Source organism: Piliocolobus tephrosceles, chromosome 9 (genome assembly GCF_002776525.5).
Source record: "Piliocolobus tephrosceles isolate RC106 chromosome 9, ASM277652v3, whole genome shotgun sequence".
In the NCBI taxonomy this organism is placed as follows: domain Eukaryota; kingdom Metazoa; phylum Chordata; class Mammalia; order Primates; family Cercopithecidae; genus Piliocolobus; species Piliocolobus tephrosceles.
In genome coordinates this window covers 38,468,903-38,481,852 of record NC_045442.1, presented here as the reverse complement: position 1 = coordinate 38,481,852, position 12,950 = coordinate 38,468,903, and the positions used below count along the sequence as shown (strand labels likewise).

Below are 12,950 nucleotides of genomic sequence, written 5' to 3'. Positions count from 1 at the left end.
TTTTTTTTTTTATTAAACAGAGATGGGGTCTCGCTGTGTTGGCCAGGGTGGTCTTGAACTCCTGGCCTCAAGCAATCCTCACACCTCGGCCTTCCAAAGTGTTAGTTTCACAGGCATGAGCCACTGCGTCCATCCAGTAGAAGTATAATTAACTCCAAACAAGATTCTAAATAACTCGACGTGGGTCCTATTTTCCCTTGGCCAGAAAACTCACAGCTAAATGTAATGTGCAATTACAGAACCAACTGATTCAAAGTTCCTGGCACTTCTCTCTCTTTCCTCTTCTATATTCCAATTTTTTGTTAAATCTTATGTGTGTTCTTGTGTTTTAAATATTGTAAATATGTAAGTAAGTGAAAGACAAGCCTAAGACAAGCCTGCAAGTAAGTGAAAGAGACAGCCTAAATAATGATAGTATCAATAATAATAATATACAACTGGGATAAAGAAATGTGAGATTCAAGTTCAATCTCAATGCTACACGCCTTTAAGCATAATCTCCGCTGATTTAATAGTTGTGTCAAGGTATCTGGGTACAAATTTAACAGTTTCTAAACTGGGGATAAAGCAGGACCCAGCCCTGTAGGATGCCATTTAGATGTGGAATTTGAACTCTCTTTAGTCAGAATCTTCTGACTCAGTATGTTTGTAGGCCGAGGCTGTGGCACAGACTTCACAGCCACATTATAGCTGCAGAAGCTTTATGCACTTATACAGGGTGACCTGAAAACATAAGACTGTTTCAAAATGTTCTTGGTTAGTCTATGACCATTTTCTCAGGGAAATGAGGCAATAAAACAGGGTAGGTGCTTGTAGACAAGTTGTGCCTTAATCCAGCTTCACACTGTGCATGATGCAAAAAGAAGTTATTTAGTGCTAAGGGGTGACAGTTCAAAGAGACATGCTGCTCTCTCAGTCTGAAAGATCCACAACCATTTCTCAGATAGGAATATAATAAAACAGGTAGCCAAATAGAATACCCTGACTAAATTCTTAAGAAGTCATCGAGGCCAGGCGCGGTGGCTCATGCCGGTAATCCCAGCACTTTGGGAGGCTAAGATGAGCGGATCACTTGAAGTCAGGAGTTCAAGGCCAGCCTGTTCACCAACATGGTGAAACCCCATCTCTACTAAAAATACAAAAATTAGTCAGGTGTGATGGCGCATGCCTGTAATCCCAGCTACTTGGGAGGCTAAGGTGGGAGGATCACTTGAACCCAGGAGATGGAGGTTGCAATGAGCCGAGATCATGCCACTGCACTCCAGCCCAGGCGACAGAGCGAGACTCCATCAAGAAGTCATCAAGTTCCTCAAAAGTTTCCAAACAAGCTCCTATGAGCCCTATGTGCTCTTAAATAGCTCCAACAGCTACCACCCATAACCCAAAGCCTAAACACTCACTAAACCTTGAGGGAATTACTCTCTCTGACTCAGTATCTTCATTTGTCAAATGAAATTCATAATGCATCAACCTCATCAGGTTGTTGGAAGGGTTAAATGAGATTGCGTTTGTAAAGAGTTCAGAACAATGCCTGGCATGTAATAAACACTCAATATACAGTAGCTACCACTAATATTTGTTGAATAGTACCACTAGGCTCTCTCTATATATCATATTAATCCTCACCACAACCTTTGAAGACAAGAGCTATTATTCCTACATTGCAAATGAGGACACTGAATTTTCAGGGGTTAACCTGTCCAAGAACATACAAGCTAGTAAATGGACAAGATAAGGTTTGAGCCAGATCTAGCAGATATCAAAAATGTATTTTTCCCTTGACATTAAGATATCTTTAATTCTTGATTTGTTACAGTAAAAATAAGGCAGAAAGCACAAAGCAATGAAGTCCAAATAGTTCACTGTGATATAGTAATTTGGTTTTAGAAATGCTACGTGTATGGAAAAAGTCTGGAAATGTCTGCAGCCAGCTGTTCACTGTGTTTACCTCTGTAAAGTAAGATTGGGAAAGCCTTTTACCTTATGCTTTCTGTAGGTTTATATTGTCCGATCTTTTAAACAATTACGCGGGCTTCTATGTAACCTTTACTGAAGGATGACATGTATACAGCACAAATGGTAACTATACAGCTGACTGAATTCTCACACACAGAACACACCCAAGGAAACAGCATGAGATAAAGAAACAGAACATTACCTGAACTGCTAAACCTCCCTGTGCCCGCTTTCCGCCACTGACCTCCTGGCAAAGGTCTGCCACAATCCTGACTGCTAATACTGTAGATTAATTCTGTCTAATTTTATGTAACTGGAATCACACAGTATTTACTCTTTACTCTTAGGTATGGCCTTTTTCTCTCAATGTGTGTGTGTGTGTGTGTGTGTGTGTGTCTCCTCCATGTCACTGTGCATAGTTATAATTTCTTCATTCTTGTTGCTGTGATGTTTTATATCATATTATTACACCCACTACTTATCTATTCTATTGCTGTTAGACATGTGAATCATTTCAAATTTGGGGCTATTATGAAAAGTGTTGCTTGGAAAATTCTCAAACTTGTCCTTTAGCACTCATGTGGACCCAGTTTCTATTGAGGTTATATGGTATGGGTATGTTTAGCTTCAGAAGCATAAGGATTTTTTATTTTATTTTTTTTAAAGAAATGGGTGCAAATTATTTGCTGTATCAACCACATTTAATCTATCTGTATGCATTTTTTTTTTTTAAGATGGAGTTTCGCTCTTGTTGCCCAGGCTGGAGTGTAATGGCATGATTTCAGCTCACTGGAACCTCCACCTCCCGGGTTCAAGCGATTCTCCTGCCTCAGCCTCTTGAGCAGCTGGGACTACAGGTGCCTGCCACCATGCCTGGCTAATTTTTGAATTTTTAGTACAGACGGGGTTTCATCATGTTGGCCAGGCTGGCCTCAAACTCCTGACCTCAGGTGATTCACCCACCTTGGCCTCCCCAAGTGCTGGGATTACAGGCATGAGCCATCGCGCCTGGCCTCTGTATGCATTTTCAATATCTTTATCTAAACTACGTCCTATCTATGTTCTTATTGTGTTACTTGATATGAATGGTCATGTCTATAAACAGTAGTCCCTGAGTCTTCAGTCAGGAATCTGGCCTCCTACAAGACCACTGTGTTCTTCAGAAAATCATTTTTAGTATTTATGGCATTTATCAAGGAGACAGTGTACTACATATGGGAAAGTACACCACAGAACTCAGCCACGGATGAGCAGCCTGATTTACCCAGGATGTGACTAACAACAATATCAGTAATCACACAGGGTGCTAGCAGCCATACAGATACTCCTTTTTTGTCTTAGGTTTCATGGGTATATTCGGTTTTGGACTTAGCTTGGCTACCGCAAGGTGGAACTGTTCACTGCCTGGTCATCTTCATCTACCACAAGAACCGTTCCCAACTGCCCTCCTACCTGCCACAAACAGGTCTTTCTCTAGCCAATCCTTCCACTCCTCTGCTCTTCTGTTCTTCACTGTCCAAGTGGGCATGGAACCTCATAACTGGACTATAAATTCTCCCAGGTGGGGCCATGACTTCCAGTTTTTCGGGGGGACAGCGAAGGGAGGTGCTGCTTTCTGAGGTGCTCTGAGCTGAGGTCCTAAGGCAACTGGAGAGCTACCCCAGCCAACTTCAGGGGCATGAGAGGCTCCAGGGTGTGGAGCCCAGGAGTGTCTTATCCCTCATGTTGAAGCCTGCACCACTCTTAGCACTTTTCAAAGCCGTGTGCTGGATTAACACCGTTAGCAATGAAATATTGACAGTTATGGCTTATTAGGAGGCAGAACATAGTGGTTAAAGCTGGCCTGGAAGTGAGTCTGCCTGGCTTCACTTCCCAGCTCTGCAATTGTCTGACTTTGTGTTCTGTGTCCCTCTGTCATGGGTTGTGGGGAATACAAAAGATAATGTAAGTGCATGCTTAGCACAGAGTAGCCATCAAAAAATGTTAGGGGCTATTAATATATTACTATGGCATAGAGATTAAGACTACAGGCTTGGAAGCCGGACTCCCTAGCCAAACTCCAGCTCTACCACTCACTGGTATATGATGCAGGCTGTGTACTTAATGTCTCCATGCCTCAGTTCCCTCATCTGTAAAACGGGGATCTGAATCCTACCTCACAAAATACATGTGAAGATCACTGAATATATTATGGTCTTAGAATGGTGCCTGGCATATTAAAAGTCCTGTATATGTTTTAACTATGGTTATTATTGCAAGCAGATCAAATAAATATTTCTCACACAAATCTTTCAAATGCAAATGGATGCTGCTGTGATTAACAGAACACAAATTCATCTGAAACACTCCTGAATTCATAGTGTTTTCTAAATCAACTTATGATTGAAGGTACAACTAATGCCATGAGAGACTAGGACACTCTAACAATAAAAAAAGTGGGCTCTTGGCTCATGCCTGTAATCCCAGCACTTTGGGAGACCAAGGTGGCAGGCCACTTGAGGCCAAGAGTTTGAGACCAGCCTGGTCAACATGGCGAAACCCCATCTCTACTAAAAATACAAAAATTAGCCACGCGTGGTGGCCCATGCCTGTGATCCCAGCTACTCAGGAGGCTGAGGCACAAGAATCGTTTGAACCCGGGAGGTGGAGGTTGCAGTGAGCCAAGATCATGCCACTGCACTCTAGCCTGGGCGACAGAGCAAGACCCTGTCTCAAAAAAAAAAAAAAAAAAAGTACACTCTCATATTCAAAGGGTATGAAAACCTCTGGGTTTGCTCGCTTGTTTATTATTTTATCTTTACAGGGAATATTATTTTATCTTTATAGGGAACTAAACCCAAGAGAAGACATATGATTTTCCCAGGATCACTCACGGAGGTGCTCAGGACTAGAACTCAGCTTGAGACCCTGCCTTGGACACTGTACCAGGCCGCCAATTAAAGTCCTAGAAGCTTCCCCCAGGCTTTCCTCTGAGACCTACTGGAAGTAAAATAATCCTTTAAAAGTTAGTTTTCTAACACAACCACTTTTGCTCCAGTCTCTACCCTATCCTTTACAAGGAAGTTGAGTAGTAAGTTGGCCAGTGAGAAATTATGTAAATTCAAACAAATTACCTAACCTGTGGGCACCTGAGCTTTCCTATTTGCAAAAGGCAAAGAATGCTAGCTTTCCTCTCCTCTGTGAAGCAAGAGTAAGGCATGGCCTAAGAATGTGCCAGTCCTATCCTGGTCCCAGCACACAGCAATTCCTTGGTGCTTTTCCCAGTCCTGGTCAGCCTAGGAGAATATGACCCAGATGGTTAGACGACACTGTACTCTCAGTCATCTGCCTGGCTGCAATACCCTAAAGCCATTGTTCTTCCCTCTTGCCTCCTCAAACAAACCAGCCAGGTTGGCATCAGGAGTTTGGGGAGGGGAGAGTATCTGGTCAGAGGGTGATAACGCAGTACGGGCTCAGGCATTCTCTTTGATTTGTCCTCTTCCCCCTCTCTCCTTAAGTCAACTGTGAGCAGCTGAAGTCGCTAATATTTCCCAGGTATCAACTTCACAGACTAAGGGCATGCAGCACAATGGCCATTAAAACATAATGAGCCTTTTTGGACATTTCTTGCTTTTCATAATTTGACAGACAAACCCTTCTCTTTCTATCTTTAGGACATGGTGTAAAATCTATCTGAATCCGGAAATACCACTCTTAAAAATCAGAAATGACCCTCTGGCCACAGTATCCATTATTAAGCACCCCTTGGGATACTTGAGAAAAGGAATAAGCATTGCATTTGCCACAAAACCGCTCAGTTCTTAGCAAAGGGTTCCCCAGGACTCCAGAGACAAATAAGCAACTCCTCCAACTAAGGGCATCCCTTGATCTTGGCCTCACCCCTTCCTGCCTTTTATCAGTTGCTGGGAGAGAAAAACAGTCAACATAAACTGAGTTGCAATGTTGGCCTGAGTATTTCTCTGAAGGCCTCCCTTGAAAGTAACTAGAGGGAATAAGAAATAGGCATGGAAAATTTTTTTAATTAAAAAAAAAAACACCTCAAGGAAATGGGCAAGTGTTGATTTGAAGCAGGAACTGACAGAAAAAAATATTAGAGAACAGTGGCAAATGTGTGGCCGGATCATCAGGGAACACAAGGCAAGAGCACTAAACAAGAATGTGGGTAAAAGAAGAAAGCTAGCCTATGCCTACGTCCACTTAAAGTTGGAAATCTAGATTGAAATTTTAAGTTGACCACGATACTAGATGAAAACGTTAAGGAGCTAAAGAAGCTATTCACACACACACACACACACACACGTTCTGTATGAGTCTGTTCAGAAACAGGCAAAATTAAGCTATGGTATTTGGGATACCTAATTTAGGTGATAAAACTATGAAGAAAAGCAAGGATTACCATAGGTCAGGATAGCGTTACATTTAGGGAACTTTTGGTGCTGCAATACTCTATTTCTTGACTTGGGTAGTGACTATACAGGTGCTTGCTTTATAATCATTTGCTATGCATTTGTATTTTACGATATTTTTATTCCAAAATAAAAAATAAGTTAAAAAATAAAAAAATTTCAAGTACATAAGATTAGCATTATATTAAGAAGCTTTAGCAGTTCAGCAAAAGACTGGAGCCAATACCAGAATAATTCATGCAAGAGAAAGCAAACATGGTCATTTAAATAAAAGGCACTCCTCTCCAAGCCTAATTTTATGGTTTGCTTTGGTGTGGAGGCTCAAAGTCTATCATATACAAAATCATACCAGCAAACTGCCCAGGATGATAAATAATGTAGCATACCTACCAATCAGAAAGTGTGTACAGCTCTTTGTCAATGCTCACATTTCCTCACTATCACTATTTATGGAGCACTGTCACATACCTTAACTCACAGCCAGGGGCTGGTGCTATCCACACTGCAGAGATATTTTTTTTTTTTTTTTTTTTTTTAAGTAGCCTCAGACAGTGGTAGATTCACCCCAGGTACAGCTCAAGCATGACACTGGACCAGCACCAGATCTCAGATGGCCATCCCAGGGTCCCTTTATAACAATGACTTTCCCAATCCCATGAGGTGAACAGGCTCACAATTTTCCCATGTGTTAATAAGAAGCTGAAGAGAAACAAGTAAATTACTGTCAGCATGAAAAGGTTACCTCTTCTGAGTCACTTTCACTTTTCAATTAAAGCACCTGCCAAGGGCATTATAAAGATTAGCTTCCCTCACTAGACCATGAACATCTTGAGAATGGAGCTGTGCCCTCTCATTTCTGAAGAGTTTGAGTGGTTTCTGGAATATGATACCTGCTCATTAAACACGTGCACACGCCATCGATAAATAATATAAATAATAAATGAATTCATTAATATATGAAGGTAAAAACCGATGAATTCACAGTGTGGTGTTTTCCACCCCATTCCATCATTCATTCATGCATTAAGACTTTTCAAAGCAGCTAAAATGAAAGGCAGTAACTGCCCTTTTAACAGATTGCCAATACATCCTCCACTACTTAAAAAAGGGTTTCATGTCATATATAAATCTCAGAAGTGGAGAGGGCTGACAGGTTAATTATAGACACAAAGAACAGGGACAAATGGACTATGAGGTAAGCGAGTTGAAATGTGCAGAGGCAATGTCCTCCCTAGACAAGCATTTATTAATAAGCCTGCAAGGATTTACCCAGCCCGGCCAGGCACAGGTCTGCACCAAGCCTGGGGGCAATTTGGGGAAGGCACAGTTCCTGCGCTTGAGGAATTAGGCTGGTGGCTAGAAAGGCAGTGTGTACCTTTGAGAATAATCAGAGGTCTCTGTGGGAGGAGGCAAACAGGTGGAAGGCAGGGCCCAAAAACTGACCTGCCTACTCTTTTAGCGGGGTGAGATAGTCAGAGAACACCTCCTCACTGGGCCAGGCCAACCCGGAAAGAAGCATGGGTAGGACTGTGGCTGGCAGACAAGTCAAGAGGAGGCCACCAATTCTTCTCCTGCAACTCCCACCAAACTCCTTCAGCTGCTGGAGGCAGGGGCTTGAGTCAAAAGGATCCATAAGGATCATTCCCTTTCTTCTCCACCCTTCCCCCAACCCCAAGCAAAAAGAAGGATGTTTAGAAGGCCTGGGAGACAAGCTGAAGGGCCCAAGAATGGAATGTGCCGCCTACGGGCAAGGAGTGGCCATGGTTGGAAAGAAACGGGACTTCTTTTTCTCCCTTTCCTCATTCGAGGGACTTACTGAGTCTCTTCTTGGTGCCCAAGCACTGAACGTGACATCTCTCAGTGGGACATCAACCTGTGTTTGGCCAGATTAAATGGCCAAAGCCCAGACCTCTGAACACTGAGTCTGGGTCTCCCTGGGGGTTTCACTTTATCAGGGGGGCAGTGGTTCTGGTGGCCCCTGATACAACGAGTCCCTCTAACGATCCGAGGCCCCTCTAAGATTTCAAGCACCATCACCCCAGCCCAGGTGGAAACCCCATCCCAGTATCTACTCATGCCCTGAGAAAAAAGGGCTGGTGCGGGGAGGGGAAGGAGATAATCTGGGAATGCTAGGAAGAATGACGGCGGGAGCACGTTCCGCAGAGGGGAGAAGAATGAACAAGAGGGTTTACTTGAGTTTGTTTGTTGTGTTTATTTCCCAAATCCAGCACATTCTCCAAAAGGCATTCAAGGGGCGAGCCTCGGCCGTGGATCAAGTCCAAAGAGCGTGTTTCGGTTGTTTTTTTTTAGGTTAACCCCACTTACCCCCCACCCCAGTAAACTTGTCACCCACCCCACCTCACTTTCCAGGTCTTTCCTGTTGCGTTGGGCTGCACTGCGATTTGGGAAGAAGTGCCATCTTCCAGCGCCCCGGTCCCCTCGCTGGTCGACAAAGAACTAACACCCGCCCCGCCGCGCTTCCGGGGCCAAGGAACGAAAACTGCCTTCTTTTTTCTGGCATACACGGAGCGCGCCCACAGCTGGCCGGCCAGCCCGGAGCGCAGCCTCCGCGAAGGTGCGGCGGCCAGCGGCGGCGCCCGGGAGCTAGGAGAGCGCTCAACGAACAGCGCACCTGGACGCGCCCCGCGGCGGTCCCGACTCCGTCCCCGACAGCGCCAGCGGGGCCCCCGTCGCCGCACATCCCCTCCCAGAGCGCCCCGCTTCCACGCGCGTCCCAGCTGCTCTTACCCGGGAAATGGCGAGAGGCTGCTCGAAGTCCTTGCCGCCCACGAGGCGGAAGCCCCAGGGCCCCGGGCCCTGGAGGACGATCTGCTGGGTGGTCATGGCGCGGCTGTGGCGGGCGACTACCTGCAGGGACAGACGGGCAGGACGCGCGGCACGGCTTACAGGGCTCCCCAGGCAGCTGTCGTAGAAAGAAGGGCGGCGCGGGCCCGGGTAGCCTGGGGCTGGCGGGGGCAGGGCAACCGCTAGGGCCAGGGCGGGGTGGGCTCCGCCCAGGCCGCGTAGCCGCCCTCAGCCCTCCGCCCCGCCCGTCCTCCCGCCCGCAGCCGCTCCCCGCCCTGCGCGCCGGCCTAGGGGCCCCGACCCGGAGTCCCGCCGAGAGAGCGCGAGTCAGATGCGGGGCCGGGGCTCTCGGCAGCTCTGCCCGGGACCCCACAGCGCCTCCCTCCCTCCTGTACGCACGGCCCCACCGCGGCTCTCAGGCCCGGGGCGGGTGCTAGGTGAGAGGGAAGTAGGTCCCAACAGCGAGACAAACTCGCGCCTAGTGCTTTGTAAAACGAGAATTTTTGAAGTACTGTGCCAAATCAGCCCTCTGAGGTCAGCTCCGGCTTCCCATTTGCTTTTTGTAATCGGTCATGATGTTTAAAAGGTGTTTTCGAATGATCTCATTTGATGCTGAGGCAACCGGGGCGTTTAGTCCCATTTTACAGTTGAAGTAACTGAGTCTGCTCAGTAGGTGAGAAGACTTGCCGGAGGCTACACCACTCGTCAGCATCTGGACCACTGCCAGGTCCCAGTGCTACAGAACCCCATCCTGGAACTTTTATAATGCTAATGAGACCATCACACAGGTTATAACTGAACTTCAAGACCTTCCTAGAAATCTGTCCTCCAGGCTGGATGGAGTTCGCAGTAGGTTCTGACCTCAACAGTTCAAACCTCAAATTTGGGGCGGGCCAAGGGCTAAGTAGGTGCAAAAAAAGAGCTGAGTCTGGAGACCTGGATTCCCAGCCTCCCATCAGCCTCCTAGCCAGGCTCCCTGACGCCCTCCTGGTCCAGTGCATTCTCCACGCCGGACCAGATCATGTCTTATGCTGTCCATGGCCTCCCCACCTCACCATGAGTAAAAACCCAGATCCTTACAATGCCGACAGGGCCACACGTAGAATGGCCCCAACTCCCTCTCTGACCCCAACTCCTCCTGCCCTTTCCTCACCTGCCCGCCACTCTGCCAAGCTGTGCTCCTTGCTCCTGACTCAGGGCCTTGCCTCAGGGCCCTGTCTGCAATGCTCTTCTACCAGACATCCCCACCACTCTCTGTGTTCACATGTCATTTTCTAGGGGCTGGACACGTGGCTCAAGCCTGGAATCCCAGCACTTTGGAAGGCTGAGGCAGGAGGATCAGTTGAGCCCAGGAATTCTAGACCAGCCCCAGCAACATGGCAAGACCCTGTCTCTACAAAAAAATAAAAATTAGCCAGGTTTGGTGGCGCACACCTGTCCCAGCTACTCGCGAGACTGAGGTGGGAGGATGGCTTGAGCCAGAGAGGTCAAGGCTGCAGTGAGCTGTGGTTGTGCAACTGTACTCCAGCCTGGGTGACAGAGTGAGACCCTATCTCAAAAAAATAAAAAATAAAAAAATGCAAATGTCGTTTTCTGAGGTCATCTCTGAGCATCATTTAAGATATCCTCTCTAGAATGCTCTATTACCTTCCCCTGCCTTATTTTTTTCCTTTGTATGTATCACCATCTGGCATACTCTACATTTTGCATATGTATTTGTTCCACCCCACTCTTAAGCATTAATTCCATAAGGACAGGGGTTTTTATCTGTTTAGATCATTGCTGTGCCCCAGTGCCTACAATAGTGCCTGGCACATTGTACTTAATGGATGTAACACATTGGCCATCCTCAGGACCACTCACTCTCTCCGGGCCCAGTTTCTTCATAGTTTTCTTGGCACCCATTCATGCTGGTACCCAGGCCCCAGCACAGTGCTTGGCATAGAGCTCATGCTCAATGAGTTTGCTCAGTGCACAGCTCTGTCTCCCTGTGATCCTGGGCCTACCTACTGAGGAGCCCTGTGCACAGATTTACACATAAAAAGATTATCTTGCTTGTCCAGTTGTGTGACAGCACAAATGCCTATGTTTGGGAATAGTTTGTTTGCTTTTAGAAATCAAAGTGGAGGGCCGGGCATGGTGGCTCATACCTATAATCCCAACGCTTTGGGAGGTCGAGGCAGGAGGATCACCTGAGGTCTGGAATTCGAGACCAGCCTAACCAACATAGAGAAACCCCGTCTCTACTGAAAATACCAAAAATTAGTTGGGCGTGGTGGCGCATGCCTGTAATCCCAGCTGCTTGGGACGGGGAGGCAGAAGAATCACTTGAACCAGGGAGGTGGAGGTTGTGGTGAGCCTAGATCGTGCCATTACACTACAACCTGTGCGACAAGAGCAAAACTCGGTCTTTTTTTTTTTTTTTTTTGAGGCGGAGTCTCGCTCTGTCGCCCGGACTGGAGTGCAGTGGCCGGATCTCAGCTCACTGCAAGCTCCGCCTCCCGGGTTTATGCCATTCTCCTGCCTCAGCCTCCGGAGTAGCTGGGACTACAGGCGCCCGCCACCTTGCCCGGCTAGTTTTTTTTGTATTTTTAGTAGAGACGGGGTTTCACCGTGTTAGCCAGGATGGTCTCGATCTCCTGACCTCGTGATCCGCCCGTCTCGGCCTCCCAAAGTGCTGGGATTACAGGCTTGAGCCACCGCGCCCGGCAAAACTCGGTCTTAAAGAAAAAAAGGAAATCAAAGTGGAGCTATATCATCATACATCCCTCTCAACCTCTTGTATCCTGATATTCTTTCCTGAACCTGAGAAAAAGGAATGGTGTTATAGCCAGTAACCAGTCACCTGCTTTATGAACACCAGAAATACATTCTCTTTGTTCAAGACTGTGTTGATTAGAAAGCATGACTGTGTTTCAAGTCCCTGCAGAATTTGCAGGAATCACCAAATTCTGAATCTGTCCCTAGATGTGTAACCATCTTGAATATTTTCTGTCCTAGAAGGAGAAAAAGGTTGAAAAGCCACAGTTTCTGTGCTTCTGAGGGCAGAGACTGCCTTTCATTCATTCCAAGTGCCCTGCTAGCATGGACCTCAATCATAGTGTCAATAAGTGTTTATTCCATACAATAGTCTATACAGACATAGTGCGCTAGTATGTTAGCAAAATGTCTGTGAGACTTGAGTCCTCAGTTGCTTTGTTGTTAAATGTTCTCGGTTGTAGTCTAGCCCTACATAGCAAGAGCTATAAAACAGTCAGCCCTTTGACCCAGTCATCCACTTTCTGGGCAACAATTCCAAGGACATAATTTTTAAAAAGAAAAATGCTATATGTATACAGATATTTATAGCTGCATTATTTATAATGACAAAAAACTGGAATCAACCAGTAACAGAAAAGTGGCTAAATATGGTATGGCCGTAAGAGGGAAGAGTATGCAGCATGAAAATAACCATGAAAACTATGAAGAGACAGGGAAATGTGTTTTCAAAATATATAAAAAGAGTGCAACAAAATTATTTGTATACCATGTTTAAAAATAAAAGCTTATCTACCTATTGAAATTAAGAGAAAGTAGGAAAACTACTGGCAGACAGAATGAGAATTTTTTAAATAATTGCCTCTAATGATGATGCAAAATTTTCATAATAAACATCAAAATGGTCCCAGCTCCTTGGATGGAGACTAAATGCTAGTCTTTCTCAGGATAGAGACCTGATCATTTATCCTTTTTTTTTTTTTTTTTTTTTAGACGGAGTCTCACTCTATTGCCCAGGCTGGAGTG

General features: G+C 45.9%; 1 protein-coding gene across 1 annotated transcript in view; it reads right to left on the bottom strand.

Moving 5' to 3' along the window:
• Positions 1 to 9,616, bottom strand: part of PDLIM1 (PDZ and LIM domain 1) — a 53,521-nt gene extending 43,905 nt beyond the window's left edge. The window contains exon 1 of the mRNA XM_023206235.1: positions 9,111 to 9,616. Within this exon, the coding sequence (XP_023062003.1) occupies positions 9,111 to 9,206 (96 nt within the window). The 5' untranslated portion in view covers positions 9,207 to 9,616. The remainder of the gene's footprint in view (positions 1 to 9,110) is intronic.
• Between the last annotated feature and the right edge of the window lie 3,334 nt (positions 9,617 to 12,950).